We start from the raw sequence: 18,981 nt of genomic DNA, 5'->3' as shown, positions 1-18,981 counted from the left end.
TCTTTTTTTTTTTTTCACGTATTGCTGGGGATATCATCCTGCCCTGGGCTCTTCCTATTCTTTAGCTTTCGAAGGGCTGAAATTATATCGGCTGCCTCAATCTGTATGTTGTCGTTGGTCATTATTTCGGGTGTATTAATTCAACCTCTATTTCTTCTGATTTGTATAGTTCTGATAAGTAATCAATCCAGGATTCCCTTGCTATGTGATTTGTTTCAACTAACTCGTTAATCTCTTTTCTTTGCGTTCCTATAAAGCGCCAAATTTGTTTTGAAGTCCGGTAGAAGCTTCACTCATCTGTTTCTGAGAAAATTTCCCAATGTTGGTTTTGTCGTCTCACTAGTGCTGTTGTCTTGTTTCGGATTCGTCTATATGTTTCGAATGAATGATTCTCGTGTGCGTAATGTTCTGTAGTTGAGGTATGCTATTTTTTCTTTACATTTTCTTTAATTTGGACGGAACCACGGAGTTTTATTTATTTTGGTGCTATTATTTCTTTTATAGACCGGGTGCCTAAAGCTTCACATGCGGCCTGTTTGATGTTGTTCTTTAGTTTCTCCCAGGAGGTATTTATGCTATCCTCTGCTTTTATTGGGTTTACTTGAATTTTCTCACGTCTTTTCTCATATAGTTGTTTAATTGACAAGTCCCATAGCGATTCGATGTTTATCTTAACTTCTTGAGTTGCTTGTCCTAGTTTCGTATGAGGTTTAAATTTTAATTTGATTTTGTGTAACAGACTGTGATCGCTTCCTACATCGGCTGAGTTCAACGTCCTGATATCTAATATTTGAAGTGGATGTATATATCTGTTTGTAACAATATAGTCAATTGTAGATCTGTGGCCTCTAGTATTGCTAAATGTGAATTTGTGTTGCTCTTTATGGTCGTAGAATGTGTGTTAATACGTAGTCCATTGAATGTGCATAAGTCGATCATAAGTTCTCCATTGTCGTTCAGTACATTTTCATTAAACCTCTGCTTGATTCCAGGGATTATTTGATTTCCGATGCGGGCATTGAAATTTCCAAGAATTGACATATTTGCTGGATCGCTTGGCAAATGATTGAATTGTATTTGGAGTTGATCGTAGAACGACTCCCTTTCTTGTTTTGGTTTATTGTCTTCAGGTGAGTAAACTGACACTATATTTAGTTTTTGATCTCCTGTTTCCATTCTTACGACCAAGATTCGCGAGGATACATAACTGCAGTCCCGTATGTTTGATTGGTACTTTCTTGCTACTGCGATTGCTACTCCTTCTTTTGCCCTTGTTTGTTTTTCAACTCCGCTGTAGATCACTAAATAGTCATCGTATTGTAATTGACCTTTACCTTTCTTTTTCGTCTCATGTAGGGCACATATATCGATTTTATTATCTTTAAGTTCTTTTAGGGTTTCTTGATCTTTGTTGTTAAATGATTTTATGTTCCAGGTGGCAAAGCGCAGTATACATTTCTTTTTCCAGGCCGTTATCCTTTTTCTTGCGTTTGTCATCATCAATAAATCAGTCGTTTTCCGAGGCAGAGTGTCGGTTCTATGAGCCGTGGTTCTTTTTTAAATCGGGTAGGGAGCTAACCTAGGCCGACAACATTCCTCCTTTTTCCGGGCTTAGGACCGGCAACACGACCACTGAGCTTCTTAATCCACCCAGTGATCGCGCAGGCGGAGTTTATATTTATTTATTTGTTTTTTTTTATTATATTTTTCATTTTATATGTAAAATTATATGGGAAATGTAGTCGATCATCGTCATCCATGCCAACTGGACTGGAAATAGTAAAAATAGTTAAGGTGTCAGTAATACCGTTATTAAAGTTTTAAAAATTAAAAGACGCTTTTGGAGCATAAAGGTTGATTCTCGCTATACTTTCCATATCGCTTAATCTATGTTTTCCTTTTCGTTTACATAAATATTATATCATGTAAAATGAATAGGACAAGACACACTATCCGTTCCACTCTTCCGTTCTATATCATCCCTTTCCTTTTCCATATATTTTTATGGACGGACTGAAGCGTATAGGAAACAGCATTGTCAAAAGTTCTTACATTTGTACCCAGCCTGTTAACATTTTGTTTATATTTATTTATTCTTTTACTTTTCACCTCTTAATTAAATCCATTACCTTTTTCAAAAGATAAATTTTAAAAATAAAACTTCTTTGTAATGATATAAATTGTACAATAAAAAGTATCGAACTGGAGAATCAACCTTAAAAAATAAAAAATATTAGAGCATTTCAGCCTATTTCAGCCTATTATTATATTATAAGAAGTTTACTATATTATTATATTCCTAGTTTACAACCTATAGTTTTTACCTATATTACAATAAACTCTTTGTAAGAACAAAGTAGTCGACAACGAAATAAAATTGCTAATTATAGTTGAAAACTAATTTGTTGTAAATGTTATAATTTGCAAAAACTTTTTGTTTTGAAATTCCTAAATTACATTAAATATGCATTTTCGCCGCATTTAACTTGATATTATTTAACATGCTAATTTAATAAAACTACTTTTGTTAGAAAACTCTTCCTTTTTACTAAGTAATAAGTTTAAGGTATATAAGACATGAAAAATTATTTAGTTTAAGTGCTACACGCTTGAGAAAATCAGAATATCACAAGCATGAGAGAAAATACACAGTTGATATCTCTTCTAAGAAAACTTATGATTTTTCTTGGAACATGGCCTTATCATGTAACATCAAATAATTATATTTTGAAAAGATATACACATTTTACTCTTACGTACCACAGGTTATTTGGATGTCATTGTTTATATTGGTAGTGGTTCAGTTTATGAAAAAATCTTTTGAGAATAATTTTGATTCTGCAAAACTTTAACTTGGCGTAAGTGACACCATTTTTAATTTAAACTATACCTTATAAACAACACTATATTCTTATGGTTTTCTGTGCTTTCTTTGTTTTATTACAGCCTTTATAGGATTTCTGTATAATATACCTAGTCGTATAATAGTGATTTTCGATATTTTGATTGTTTCGATTTTCTCTTTAATACTCTATCAAACATGTTTTGTTTCTTTAATTCATTTATATTATTGTTCTTTCCATTTTAATGTACTACCTTCATTCTTGATAGTAAAGTGTTTTATATTGAGTATTTGTCTAAGGTACAGGGGGACATCAAAAACACATAATAATAATAATAAAAAATTAAAAAATATTTATAAAAAAATTAAAAAAAAAAAAATAATATAAAAAAATAAAATTCATATAATGGTGAAACATGTACAGGGTGAAGTTATTATGGCAGGATGGGGGGATGCTCCCCCAATGTATAATTGAGTTGGGACATTAGTCATGACAACGCGACGTCTAAATCCCAACTTTTCAAAAAATAAAATTTGCCGCTGCACTAATGTGAAGCGGATATTGCCATCAACTTAGATTTACAAAAAAATACAATAACTTGGGGCTTCAATTTTGAAGACCAGGCGACTAGTCTATATACTAATATGTATATTGTATGTATAAAATCCGACATACTGATTAATCACGATCCTGCTCAAACCACTCAACGGGGTATAGAAGTCTAATTTTGGTATACAGGTTGATTCTAGGGTGTAGAAATTCCTTAGTTCTGAGAGGGTGAAACCAACTCTCAAATATTACAATTATATTTTTATTTAAAAACGGTCAAGTTTCCGAAAAACGCTTAAACATACATCATTTTGTTTTTACATATTTTAAGATTTTTAAAATATAAAAAAAAAAAAAAAAAAAAAAAAAAACATTTAATTAATTAATTATACGATCCTGCTTAAAGATCCTGATCAACGATCCTGCTTAAAGAGCTGATTTTTGGAAAACAGATTGACTTTTAGGGTTCGATAAGAAGGGATTTTTCGAAACTCGAATTCTATAAGGGGGTAAAACTATCCCTCAAATATTAAAAAATATTTTTATTTAAAACCGGTGAGTTTTTCGGAAAAACTCTTAACCACGTATATTTTATTTTGTTTTGTTGTTTCATATATTTTAAGATTTTATAATATAATAATATAATTTATAGAGGTTTCATAAAATATTACCATTGAGTAATCACGATTCTGCTTAAACTGTTTGACGTTTAAAAGCTGATTTTCATAGAACTTTGGACTGTAAGTGTAGAGGTCGATAAGGAGGGGTTTCTCCAATCTCAAATTCCAAGAGGGTGAAAACGCCCTCAAATATTACATAACATTTGTTATTTAAAAAACGGTTAGTCTTCGGGAAAACGCTTGGACATGCATAATCATTTGGTTTTTACATATTTTGAAATTTTTAAAAATTATACAGGATGTTCCAAAAGTTGGATAATTTCTAAACCACGATACTGCTTAAACGGTTTGACGTAAAAAGTTTGTTTCGAACGTAGATTTTTCGGAAAGTCAAATTCCAACGAGATGAAACTACCCCTCAAATATTACCAAGTTATATAATAATATGTATTATATTATTTTTCTCATGCTGACATAAATGTGAGAAAATTTATCCGCCTAGGCTGTTAATGGAAATCAGTTTCTATTTCTTTTATCATCGCCATTAAACATGATTAATTGACGCGAACGAAGTCGGTACACGCTAGTTATTAAATAAAAATATTAAGGATGGTACGATTTTATTTTCTTAATTTTAAAAAAAAAAAAAAAAAAAAAAAAAAAAAAATATTAATTATTTTAAAATTAATAAACATTTTTTTTTTAAAACAAGGGTTTTTTTCCTATCACGATACATTATTACATATTACGTATTGGTATTCTTAAAGTAGGGAAGTTGGGAAAATTGTTTGTCCCCCTCCCAAAAAAAAAAAAAAGTTCTAGCGTCACCACTGAACATGTATAATGTATTCAAGTTTATGTAAGAAATTATTAAATATCAGATTTTAATTGATTTATGCTGGAAATCACACTTCGTCTCATTATTTGTGCAAGAAATAAGGTATATTATAAGTTTAAAATAATCATGGACGAAGAGAGCGAGTTACTAAAATCAGGTGATGATGAGTTGATAAAATGTTATATGAAACAAATAAATGCTTGGAAATTAGTGGTAAGAATACTTGACAAAGAGCCCATTTTTATTTTATTATCTATGTGGTGCGTCTGAAAAGGCACCATCATAAGTTTTGCCTTTCACACAAAACGAGATTTGGTATGATAATATGGCATAAAACAATTGTTTTCGGTCACTTTCTATTTCAGGAGAAAAAAACATAAAATACTCAACTACAAAGAAGTGTCAACTCTGTGTTAAATCGTGGAATCACGATACGCCACCGAAAGCCCTCGTTGTCGTCTGGAGAACTAATTTCCCAATTGACAGGTTGACCATAGGTTGACATGATGCCATTTCATTTTATTTCCTTGCTCGGTTATTAATCATTTACCCGCAATTTTAACGCAAATTAGTAAGGTATAAGAACGACAGTAATTTGTAAAATAAATACATGCAATACATTAGCAGCCAGTGGCGGATACAGAGGGGGGATATCTCCATTTTTTCAAATAGAACGAGGGTGGTCATTAGCATAAATGGAAAAAGCATACAAACAATTTGATATCACACACTTGTATTTCGAGTCAAATTTGCATAAGGAACTGCATGTTACAATTTCAATTACATAATTTGCGAAAATGTCAAAAGTTTATATATAGTTAAAAATTCTATCTAGATTGTCATTTTCTATCGAATAAGGTAAAATATAATTATATGCCGTTTAAAATCAAAAGTTGTAGACATTTCCGGTGAAACAGGAAGTGACCGGAAAACAATTAAATACGTCAATCAATCCTAATAAAATTTATGTCATATACCAATATAATAAATTTTGTTTTTTTTATCTGAAAAAAATAAGATAGTTATAGGGGTGATCTATTTTTGAGACGCACCTGATAATAAGCTGCCTTGGTTAATGTGGTATGTTGGTAAGCCTATCAACTGATATTCCGATGTGACAGATTTTTTGTTTAGATGTTCTTTTTAATGCAATGTTAATATGAATCTATTTTTAAATCATTTTTATTCAACTACTTTCACTGAATCTCAAGCCAGCCTCTGTTCCAACTGATTCTGAAAATACACCCATTTAATTTGTATTTTAATTAATTTTTTTTTTTTTAAAAATCCGAATTTTCAATTCCACTAAACCATGACTTGGTAACAGGACTGACATCTCTTTGGATTTTTATATTTTATGTGGTTTGATATGGTCCTGAGATGGAAATAACTTTAACTAAAAAATCAAAATATGTAAAACCTGAAGATTTTAGTTAATTTAATTTGAAAGCCACATTTTTCTTTTAGATGAGTATCGCTGTTTGGATATCAGTGGTCTCTTTCTTTTATATTAGAGTATATATTCTTTAATATTAAAATTAATAAAATACACAAAGCTAACAATGAAAGTTTAGAAATCCCAGAATTGTATGATATATATTTTCCTCAGCCAGAACTGCATTTGGTTAGTATCTTTTATACACAGAGATTTTACATTTTCTATAATTTTATTTTTCCAAAGAATAATTAAGATCTAATTTTGAATATTTCTGTTATTTCAGATGATATATTATATTACGAATTTTGTTTGTATAATATATGCTGTTGCGGCAATCAATGGTTCATTTGTTGTTGCAACCACACTAATGTATTATGCGGGAACAAAGTTAAGGCTGTACCAAATCGAGATTAAGCGGATAAATAAATCTATCGAAGCTACATACGATAAAGATGCTGTTCGTATGTTGAATGATTTTATCAGGAGACATCAAAATTTAATCGGGTATAGTTTTGATTGCAGAATGGTTATTACATTTACGCATCTGTTAGAAACAACCGCCGGCGGTAATTGTTAGTGTATACAAAAAATACCGTCACCGGAGATTATACCGCTGATTAAAAAAGGCGTCCAGTTGCTTGGGAAATGACGGTCGACGATATTTCCCATATAAATGTAATATATAAAATGACAGCGATCTTCATTTCATAAAGCCATCGCTGACGCCGTTTTTTATCATACTCAGCTTCTATATTACTACTTCCATACAGGCTGTTAATTTGTTTATTACATATGGCAATAGCTTTATGGTTGAAATATGTATAACCTCGGCCTGCTCGTCGAGAGACGACGCGCGACGCGACGAGACGAGTCGGCAGCTTAGCTTAGTAATTCCATTTGAAACTGGTGGCAGCATTAAGCATTCTGTTCCCCTATAAGTAAACGTCCAGTTAACAATCTGTATATTACTTCTACACAAAGATATTAAAACTCGGGCGATACAACGATCCATTTATAAAACGCTCTAAACCTTCATCACACATTGGTTTGCAAAAATCAACGAGTGCGAGAGAGAATGGACATAGAAGGGAATAGGGTATCGGCGCAACGGCAACAATGTAGTTGTTTACAAAGATTAGACGGTTGAGGTCAATTTCCAGTGGCGTGCCGATCGACCGACAGTATTTTAAGGAAATTAAAATAATACGACAAATTTTAAAAAGCATGAATAACACTTACATATTTGTCGCATTGTAAAAAGCTGAGGGAGGATATTAATAGGGAAAAAATAAGTTGAGGGAGGATAAAGGAAATAAATAAAATTTTTTTTTTTTTTTTTTTTTTATTTTTTTTTCACATAAGAATAACGATTAAAAAATCAAATTAAAAAAAAAAATCTTTATTTTATTAAATAATATATCAAACTTTGGGTGTATTAGTAAATGAAGTTTCAATATCTTGTTCCAAACCTTGTTCATTTCCGGTGAATGAGACTCCCTCTATTCTACAATTTATAATCATCTGCTGATAATGCTAATATTATACAAAACGCGTCCAGTGTAAAAGTAAAAGTGTTTTGGTGTAATTGTGGTGATTTAGTGTTTCATACCTGTTCTTAGATTTTATACATTTTTTAAATAACAAAAATAAAATAGTTTAAAAAAAAAAAAAAAAAAAAAAAAAAAACTAATATTTGTAGACTTCAGCATATTTTTGATAAAACTTTATTATTATATGTATATTTATTATATACCTATATGAATTTTGGCTAACCACTAAAAATGTGTAAGTCTAAAGGGATCGCAAATCATGATTAAAAACTGATACAATGACACAAAGTACCAAAGTGGTGCGACCCCAAAAATAAAATAGAAATAAATTAAATTATAGAAATAATCAGAATTAAAAAATAAAATTAGATAAAAAAAGTGAAATATAATTTTATCAGGGATGAGCGGAGATAAGCAGAGAGGCATAACGAAACAGTGTAAAAACCCGAACAGCAACCAATGACGGATATATCAGAAGAACAAGAACCCCACATATCACGAAGAAATTATTGAATTTAGTAAATGATTTTAATCTATTTTTATAATCTGTAAAGGATTGAAATTTAAAGTATGAAATATTATTCCACAAATGTGGTGCTATGAAACTGACTATTCCAAAAATCTTGGAATTTAGCTGTTAGGTGTTGAGGAATTTTAAAACAATGCACTTGCCTAGTCGAATGATCATGGTCAACGTAGTGAAACAATGAGAAAAAATAGGGAGGCTGCTCTGTTGTTAAAATTCGATAAATGAATGTCATTAAATGAAATTATTACAAATCTATACAACAAAATTATTTGATATTATAATACACTCATCAAAAAAGTCTAGCAATAATTTTAGAAAATCATAAATAAAATAAAATGTATGATTGTTTAGTAAACGGTTCTTCCCTTAGTCTTAAAAATATTTAGTTTTTTTCTGGTTTTTTTTTTTTTTATTCATATTTTTATAAATAATAAAAAGTGCATGTACAAAGAATTTCAATACAAAAATATAAAATACAACAAAATGTAGTAGTCATAAAATTCATGTAATCAGTACATTAATTATATGTATGTAAAAGATGTCCATTTACATTGTAGCAACCAAAATTCTTCAAAACAAAAGTCGTATTAAATTGTAACGGCAACAAAAAAGTAAGGCCGTAAAATTCCATTTTTGGTACACCCCAATAAAATTTTCAAAAAAGGTAGGTAATGATTTGTCAAAACCCAAGTGGATACCTAGATTATATACTTATTCAATAATTCTCTTTAAAAAGGGAAACAGAAATTATTATTAAGTTATTATTAATTAGTACGTACCATGTACCTTTTTTCGACAAATAATTTAATTAATAAATATATAGACTGAAAAACATAATAAATTAATAAATATACAGTTTTTTTTTAATAAACCTAAAATAAATATAATTTAGAAATCTGCTATTTTTATGTTTAGGTCCGCCTCCCACCCACAAAGAAGAGGATATAAATAACAATACAATCTAACCCTACCTCTATTTTTATTTACGTAAGTGAAAAAGCACCTGATTTAAATGATACACTCTCTTGTACACAATACATGAATGCACCATATTTTCAAATTAATGTACACAGAAGTCCACAAAATAACGCAAAAATACTACAATACTGCAAATAAAGAATATGGAGCTTGACCGGCGGCATAGCAACATCGCAACAGGAGAATCTAGGAATTTTCATTCGTCCTCGAAATCCGTTGTACCACGCCGGCATATTTCTAAAACTGATGTTGCCAAACCGCTTTGGTCATTAAAAGAAACACGATCATGATATTTTTATTCCAATATAAAATTTAAAAATAGTTATAATTACATTAAATTAAAAAATTGACGTTAGCAAATTAATGTACTTGATATATTATAGAAATATAACGAAATTATTTATTACTTAATAAATTATTGTGGTATTTAATCGAATACCAATACCAATATAACAGGTAACTTGGCAAATGTTTTCGCTGTAAGAGAGATGCGAAAATAAGGATAGAATAATGGCCGATGTAGGAAAAAGGTAAACAATTGTATCTCTTGAGTTTAAATATCTTCTTGTTTCTACATTATGTAATTTTAAAAAAAAATGTGTGGCATTATTTTATATATATTTAGCAAAAACTGCCGTATTTGAGACGTGTTTCGGAGGCATTTATATTAATAGATTTATAAAACCGTCCAACGACTCTCTTCCACTAGTTGTTTATGCCTCCGGTAGCCGCAGTCTGTTATATTTACCAAGGCTGGTATGATCTTATTAATAATAATTAAAAAAAAAAAACCGTATGATCGAAAATAAAAACGGGGCCCAATTTAGTTTTTGTTAGCTATACAGGGTGTCCCAGAAATAAGTGCAAGTATTTTAAGGGGTGGTAGATCTCGATAAAAAAATATATTTTCTCTGTATCGTTTTTGAAATAAGTCCAAAATAACGGAGTTATCTTACTTTGAAAATTTCCAAAAAAAAATGATTTTTTGCTAAAATTTTGAGAACCACTGGATCTTTTCTTTCTTGTAAATTTAACCTAATACCTATGTTGCCATATTATCAAGAAATTATGTTTTTTAACTAAAAACTAAAAAAAATCCAAAAAAAATTCAAAAAAAACTCATGGGCGTGTTTCTGGGGTTGAACTATACTACCAGTTAAAATACTTGCGCTTATTTCTGGGACACCCTGTATAATTTTACAAATAAAATGACAGCGATGTTCATTTCAACGTCATCATTGACGCCGTTTTTTTGTCATATTGTATTATTTATTAGAAATAATAAAAAAATTCTTAAGAATGTCTTTAGTATAACTCATATTAACCTGATATATTTTGATTTTTAGCTTTATAATTGATTTGAATAAATCAATAAAAAATATATCTCTCTCGGAATTCAGTACAACTTCTATAAACTGTGCACTGATTGCAGCTGAAATAACCAAGGTAAAAAGTTGAATGATTTATCTATTATAGATAATAAACTAATATCTAGTTGATACAAGAAGATATTTTAATGACAAACAAAATAAGGCAATGAGTGTGTAAAAATTTTCCAAATTATATTTTATTTTTTATTATATTTGAATGAGATATTTAAAATTAACACATTATTTCTTATTATTACGTTTTTACTAGGTTCCGTGTGGATAATTTAAAATCCTATTTAATTTACAGAGTTTACTTATCACTAAAGAACACATTAAGAAACTATACAGGGTGAGTCTTAAATAAGGGCATATATTTTCAGGGGTGGTATATTTCGATCCCAGGAACACGTCTATGAGGTTTTTTTCGCAAAAAAAGATGTTGAGCATCGTGCATTTTCTTTTAAATTTCCCTGTATATTTTTCGAAAACTTTTTAGAAGTGCCTGTTCACCGCAAATTTTCCCACGGTATAATTTCTTAATCTCTGATATTACCATAGTTACAGCTTGGTTACGGCACTAAAAGGGATGCACATACAGAAAAAAGGCGGTGGCTCTCAAAATTTTTCCAAAATAAAATTATTTTTTTTTAATTTTCAAACTTAAATAACTCGGTTATTTTGGACTTATTTGAAAAATGATAAAGAGAAAATATGTTTCTTTTATCGAGATATACCAGTCCTGAAAATATTTGCACTTATTTAAGACTCACCCTGTATAACAATTCAAAACTAATAATTATTTTTTTTTTCTTTATACCATGGTCGTTGCTACTTATAAGAGTGAAATAGACAGTCTCGAATTTCATTGAATTTCAGATGCGACGCTCTTAGAGCTGGGACCTTTCTTTGGCTAGAGCTGGGCTGGTTTTGTGGCATTATAACTCCTTTTTTGATTGACGATTAAAGATATATATTCGACTGAAAAAAAATAAACTACGTCACTCTGTAATACTTTAATGTTTGTTGTGTTTTAGGCCCAATCTATTCAATATTGCGTAACATTCACCCCTTACGTAACGTTATTGTTCTTGCAAATTCTGGCCTATACTCATGTAGCAAATGAAATCATAATACAGGTAGGTATCTATTAATTGACTTTTACATTGAATACAAAGCTGTGTTAACTATTTTTAGAGTACTGCTATAGCTACAGCTGCTTACGACAGTGAATGGTATCATTTCAACGATGAATACAAGAAACGATTATTATTTTTGATAATCAGAGCTCAAAAGCCATTGTCAATGAACATCGGATCTTTTGGTCCTATGACCAAAGAAACAGCGTTATTTGTAAGTATTCAACAATTTACGTCAAAGTAAAATATTTTCTTGGACTGACGATGTATTTTTTTTCAAACACTTTTTATCTATAACATCCTATATAACATATAATTTATAATATTATAAATTATAAATGTATGAACCTTAAGTTAATATGCCCTATACATAAATAGTTATTTTTCAATTTCAGATGATAAGAGCTGTGTATTCATACATTGCTTTTTTCAATAATTCAGATTGAGGACTTGGATCTGCAAAGAAGATGAGTGAAATTATATATCTACACTACACTTTACACTTCGATAATAAAGAAGTTGCTAATACTATTAGTATGTAATTAGTTCTTGAATGTTTCTAAATTCTGATTTTATAGGAACCTTAAATAGCAAGAAATAGTGTTTGATCTTAGCAAACTAGTTAAGAAATTGCACAATATCTATATATTATAGAATAAATGTGTCAACTTAAAAATGTGTTTTCTGTATAATGCCTAGGAAGTTTAAGAAAAGCCTAACTTTGCATTTGTAATTATTCATGTATTGAACGTTGATATGGAGGCTAGAGGTAAGGAGAATTATCTCCTATATTTGGAAAGAGGTCATTAAAGAAGGAACTACTAAGGTGGCGCTGATGTAGCAAAAATTACACATTTAAAATAAAAATTACACAAGCGCCAAAAAGATACAGAACAGGAAATAATTAAAAAGAGATAAATATTTGCGATGTGAAGGCGCGGGTTCCAAAAAATACAAATTTTATATTCATGTCGTATACCGGGTGCGTCTCAAAGGCTCACACCCCTTAACTTCTTTATTTTCTTTATTTTTTCAGATAAAAAAACGAGATTTGGTATGTTAGTATATGACATAAATTGGGATTGATTGACGTATTCAATTGTTTTTGGTCACTTACTGTTTTACCGGAAATAACTACAACTTTTGATTTTTAAATCCCACCCTCGGTATTTTTTCCACTTTACCTCGGATTTTCCACTCGATATCTCGGTACCTCGGTACCACTTTATTCGATAGAAAATGATATTCTGAATAGAATGACATATCATATGTCAACTTTTGACATTCTCGCTTAATAAAAAATAGTATTTTAAATCTCAATCTAGAGTGCCATCGCTATGTTAAAAACACTAATTCTTAATCAAGGAGCCTTGGAAAAATAGATTTGATCGTCTAATGTTTATAGTGTCTTGTCCCGGCCGGTTAAAAGATGCCCAAATCGTATTTTAAATCATATCTCAATTTTTTCAAATGGAACAAGGGTGACTCATTAGCATATTCGGAAAAAGCATTTTTTACGAATAATTTGATACCACACACTTGGTATTTCGAGTCAAATTTTCGTTACGAACCGCAAGTTATAATTTCAAATAAACCATATGCGAAAATGTCGTATGTTGACATATGATATGTCATTCTATTCAGAGTGTTATTTTCTATCGAATAAAGTAAAAAAAAATACCTAGGGTGTAATTTAGAAATCAAAAGTTGTAGTCATTTCCGGTGAAACAGGAAGTGACGGAAAACAATTGAATACGTCAATCAATCCTAATTCATGGCATATACTAACATACCAAATCTCGTTTTTTTAAACGAAAAAATAAAAAAAGTTATAGTGGTGAGCCACTTTTAAGACGCACCCGGTATAAAGTTCAAGATTCATACCTTAGGTTCATACCAATTAAACTTTTAGTCAATTAAGCTTGACCGGCACAGCGTCGCCCAGTTGCACATTTTCTTTTAATCAAAATTTTTTAGGAAACAAAAATAAATAAATTATAAATAATATTATAAACAATTATTATTTACATCAACAAAACCCACCTCCTTAACAGAACTTAAGGGACATAAAGGGCCATTATTACCGCTTTGCCGTTCAAGATATTCTAATAAAGTTGTGATGAGTTTTTTGCATTGGCTATCAAGCTATCCTGTGCCCACTTCGCACTAAAAAAGCTTCTAGAAAGAATAACGTTCGACTGCAAGGTCTGCTAGTAATTTTTTTTAAGCTTAACATAATTCATTTAAAGCAAAAACTGAAAATACAAAACTAAAGTCTCAAAACGAATGACAATGTCAAGAAATAAATAAAGAAATGTGACAACTTGACATTTTTTACAGTAGAGCTACCACCTGAATCCCCAGCGGGAAATTTAAATTTTAGTTAGTCAGCTCGGCGCCGAATTTGTCCATGGATGGCAACAATGAATTTAAAAATCGCGCCCACCTAAAAGTTTAATTGGTAGCACTGTAGCCCTTATATATTTTAAAACTGCAGCTTAGACAATTTGTATATATTTCTTTATTAGTTATTGTTAAGGCAGAGGCCATTTTAAAACTTGTAAATTTTAATAAATACATTTTTTAAAAACTTATTTGACTGTTCTAGTTATTTAACTAGTACAAAAAGGAAATTAATAAATCAAGAAGAAAAATTCTAAAATATGACAATCATGAATTGAAATATTAAAAATTGTTAAGACGTCAGTAATACATTTATTAAAGTTTAAAACATTAAAAAATACTCTTGGAACATAAAATATGAAAAATATTAGAGCTTTACTTAAAAGTCAACCTATTCTTACATTATAAAAAGTTAACTATATAATTAATGGATTATTCCTATTACAACAAAGCCTTTCTTAGAACAAAGTAGTCGATAACGAAATAAAACTGCTAATTATATAACTGAAAAACTAATTTGTTACAAATGTTACAATTATAAAAACTTTTTTCTTTTTGAACTTTCAAAATTACATAAAATATGCATTTAACTGCATTTATAACTTGACATTATTCAAATGCCAATTTAATAAAACTACTTTTTGTTAGAAAACTTTCTTCTAGTTTTAATAAGTAATAAGTTTATTTTTAATAAGTATTTAAGGTATATATAAGACATGAAAACAATTATGTATTCAGTGTTATACCCTTGAGAAAATCAGAATATCACAACCATGAGAGAAAATACACATTTGATATCTCTTTTAAGAAAAATTATGATTTTTCTTGGAACATGGCCTTATCATGTAACAAATAATTATATTTTGAAAAAAATATACACATTTTACTCTTACGTACCACAGGTTATTTGGATGTCATTGTTTATATTGTTAGTGGTTCAGTTTATAAAAAATCTTTTTGAGAATTTTGATCCTGCAGAATTGCTTGTTGATCTTGGCGTAAGTGACACACTTTTTTTATTGTTCTATTTCATATTACCTTCATTATGTATAGTAAATTGTTTTATATTATTAACTATTTGTCTAAGGTGTAGGACATAAAAACCACATTTAAATGCAATGATTCATACGTTGAAATATATATAATATACCGATTAAACTTTTAGTTACGTAATCGAGGGCGCGATTTTTAAATTCATTGTTGCCAACCGCATGGACATATTCGGCGCAGGGCTGACTAACTCGAATTTAACGCGGTAATAATGGAAAATATGCAAAAGTGGGCAACGCTGTGCCGATCAAGCTTAAACACGTGACTAAAAGTTTATTTGATATGAACTATATTCAAGTTTATACCGGGTGTCCCACTAAGAATAGTTCTCGGCTGTATCTCGGAAAGTATTAGCCGTATGGCTTACGGAAAAAAATATTTATAACTAAAGGGGCTATGAGAAATTGCTGGAAATGATTTCCAAGTTTGTAAAACGGCCGCTAGGTGGCGCAACTGCTATGGAAAATAAGAAAATAGATTTTTTTACAGAATTTTGCCTAGATAATGGGTACTATAAATAATAGATTCAAAATCTTCAGTAAATTTTGGATTTTTTTTTTGTTAGAACCATTTGCCCCTATCTGCTAAAATAAAGTGGTGGGGGAAGGTTAGATCTATCTTTATTTAAATGTTAATAACTCCGGACTGGATAATCAGAATCCAACAAACGAGGGCTCGTTTAAAAGAGCGTTTCTTACTCTATATTTTACAATAAAAATAATAATAATAAGGTTTTGAACGTAGACGCTAGGGGCGCTTTCTTACAATTTAACAAACATAGCGCGTTTAAAAAAATACGATAGTATGTGTTATTTTAGCTGATAGTAAAGAGTAGTAAAAGCTTAAAAAGTCAGCGAAAGCCGCATCTTGATATCTTCTTTCAAACCGAAGATATTAGCAAAGTTATAATAAATACCAAAAAATAAGCCCTTAATTACCTTATTTTTACAACAGAGTATCAGTAGCCCTCTTGATTAGGCCCATTCTAACAAAAAAATAAGATAGAACCAGTTAGTTTATTTTAAAATAGACGAAATACCAGAATACCGTAATACCACATTTATTAATATCTAATAATTAAGATATTAATAATAGTGAACAAGAAACGATGATTCACTGAAGTCATGGTAGGCTTTGGAAAAAAGTTGCTTTTCGCGTAATAGTATAAACGTCAAATTGATATTAGGTCAGCATTTTGATAGTCTTAGCAGCGTTTTTTTTATCTTTTAAATGCTTTTCAAAATGCCTTTATTATTTGGAGTAGTTGAAGTTGTTGGCATTTTGAGAAAGAAGCAGTCAAAGATAAAAAACGCTGCTAAGACTATCAAAATGTTGATTTAATAACAATTGACGTTTTAACTATTACGTCAAAAGCAACTTTTTCCAAAGCTTTTACCATGACTTCACTGAATTATCGTTTCTTTTTCACTATTATTAATATTCTTAATACTAATATTAATACATCTGTATTACTGTATTCTGGTATTTCGTCGATTTTAAAATAAACTAACCGTTTCTATTTTATTTTGTTTAGAATGGGCTTAATCAGAGGGCTACTGATACTCTATTGTAAAAATAGGTATTAAGCTCTTACTTTTGGTATTTGATGTATTATATGAATATAATAGCTGCCCCGATTGTTATACAATGGGTGTCTACAGATTCTGTATCTACGGAGTTTAATTCGGGATTATCTCGGAATAACCGTAAGTAGAATACAAGGAATAGTTAAATTGGTGTGAGCAAAGTTCTATCTGCCTTAATAGTTATTGTTCTGTATCGCTATAGGAATGCCATACAATAATAAGTTGGTTGAAGAAGTAAATTTCATTGGCGAATAAAACGGACTATTTTTTGAAGCTAATCAATTTAATTCTCTTCCTGTTGTTATCTTTTAGAGAAATGCAATGAGAATAGACTGAGTGTGCACTTATTCTCATTATGCCTACTTTCATATATAAAATTTTACGATATTTCTGATATATACCGTGGATTAATTGTGTGTTTAGATAATACATGAGGTTGCAACAACTTTGATTGTTGTTGGTATATATATCTCTCTGCAGGTATTTATTTTCTATGATTTTGAATAAGAGACTCGGGTCTGCCGTAGCTTTAATAGTATAGATCATGCCACAACTTTAGATATATTGCTTTTTGCAGAGAAATTAAAAAAAAAAAAAATTTTTTATTTTGTACTTTTTCTGTACGGTGAATCTATCTATTGTTATGTGTGGTGTGCCTTTGACTGTTGTCTTTATGGATTAACTTTCCTGTTTCTTATATTTTGTTTGAGTTTTTGCGTGTGAGTGTAGCTTTGTCTAAATCTGGAGTTTTTGCTTTCTTCTGGTGCTATAAAGCCAAAATCTACTTACGACAAAGCACTCACTCACAAACAACACAATCACAAAAAATACAAAAATCAACAAACCAAAGACAAACTAATAAAATAACCCACAGTTAAAACTAAGTCTTTTCCTAAGAAATTAGCGCAAAAAAGAATATATATGGACAATTTTAGAACAATACGCAGTAAATAGATATAATTAAAGTTACTGTATGAATATTAGAGATACGTTTGACCTAATTGTGACCAGTGTTAGCATGTAAAATGCAAAATTAATAAATATTCAGAAATTATAAATTGAAACGAATTCAACAATAATACCAGTTCCGGTTTTACCGGTTTCTATCACGGCTTCTCCAAGGTATGATGTTAGAGCCTTGCTATAATCAATGTGGAAAGTAATGAAACACGTATGTATATCAATAGGAGCAGTCACCATGTATTGTCACTATTTTTTTGCGCTGTGGTGTACGAGTATTGACCTTCATAAACTATTTCTACTCGGGTCTCTATTTGTGTTTGTTGGCTAGGTATTATTAAGATCGTTCTCTGCCATTCCTATTGGTGATAGTTATAGAGGACCTTTCGGGTTTTTTAGTTATTGAGTTTCCTATTATGCTTGCTGAAGTTAAAGCATATAGCGGATTCAAAAGATGCATATAATCAAGTGAAGGAAGTAGTTTTAGCTCATTACTTTCAATATATTTTTGTACAAGAAATTCTATGTCAGTGATTCAGTTCTACGTTTCTTTATTCCCAAATAAAACTATCGCATATAACTCGCCTCTTTTGAAGTGATGAAAATACAGCCGACCTCTAAATTTAATGTTGCGCTAAGCATATTAGCCCAGAATGTAAATGCGTTTTTCAGTAACGAAGATGTAGATGGACTTCTAGAGTTAATGTCATAAATCCGAGTGCTATATTCCTTTTAAATGATTGTGGTATGAAGTTAAGTCCTTAAAAACTGATCTGTTAGCGCAAAACAGGCAACGCTTAGTTCGATAGAGCTTCAATGTGAGAATCCCATTTTAACGAGTTGACTACAAGAAGTCCTAAGAATTTTCACAGAGTCCACGACGTGAATAGTAGTGTTATTAAGAACAAAAGCGTTTTATAGTACTTTATATGACAAAACTTTATTTTTGATAGGTTAGCCATAGGAGATTAGAATCGCACCAAAACTTAATGGTGCGTAAGTCATTGGATAAAGTATCATATAGCGCCGCAACATATGGGCCGCTCCAAGTGAAAACTAGTATCGTCCGCAAAGAGGAAGATTTTACCGCTAATGTCCAGATTTGCAATGTCGTTGATAAAACACAAAACA

General features: G+C 30.3%; 1 protein-coding gene across 1 annotated transcript; it reads left to right on the top strand.

The window, feature by feature from the left end:
* The first annotated feature begins 4,976 nt into the window (after window positions 1-4,976).
* Window positions 4,977-12,376, top strand: LOC115888212 (odorant receptor 30a-like). The gene is made up of 4 exons (XM_030907845.1): window positions 4,977-5,063; window positions 11,750-11,851; window positions 11,910-12,065; window positions 12,247-12,376. Exons 1-4 carry the CDS (start codon window positions 4,977-4,979, stop codon window positions 12,295-12,297), a joined length of 396 nt encoding a protein of 131 aa, XP_030763705.1. The 3' UTR covers window positions 12,298-12,376.
* The last annotated feature ends 6,605 nt before the right edge of the window (window positions 12,377-18,981 follow it).

The sequence above is a fragment of the Sitophilus oryzae genome, unplaced genomic scaffold (genome assembly GCF_002938485.1).
Source record: "Sitophilus oryzae breed Bouriz unplaced genomic scaffold, Soryzae_2.0 scaffold_690_pilon_pilon, whole genome shotgun sequence".
NCBI lineage: Eukaryota > Metazoa > Arthropoda > Insecta > Coleoptera > Curculionidae > Sitophilus > Sitophilus oryzae.
This window is presented reverse-complemented; position numbering and strand designations above follow the sequence as displayed.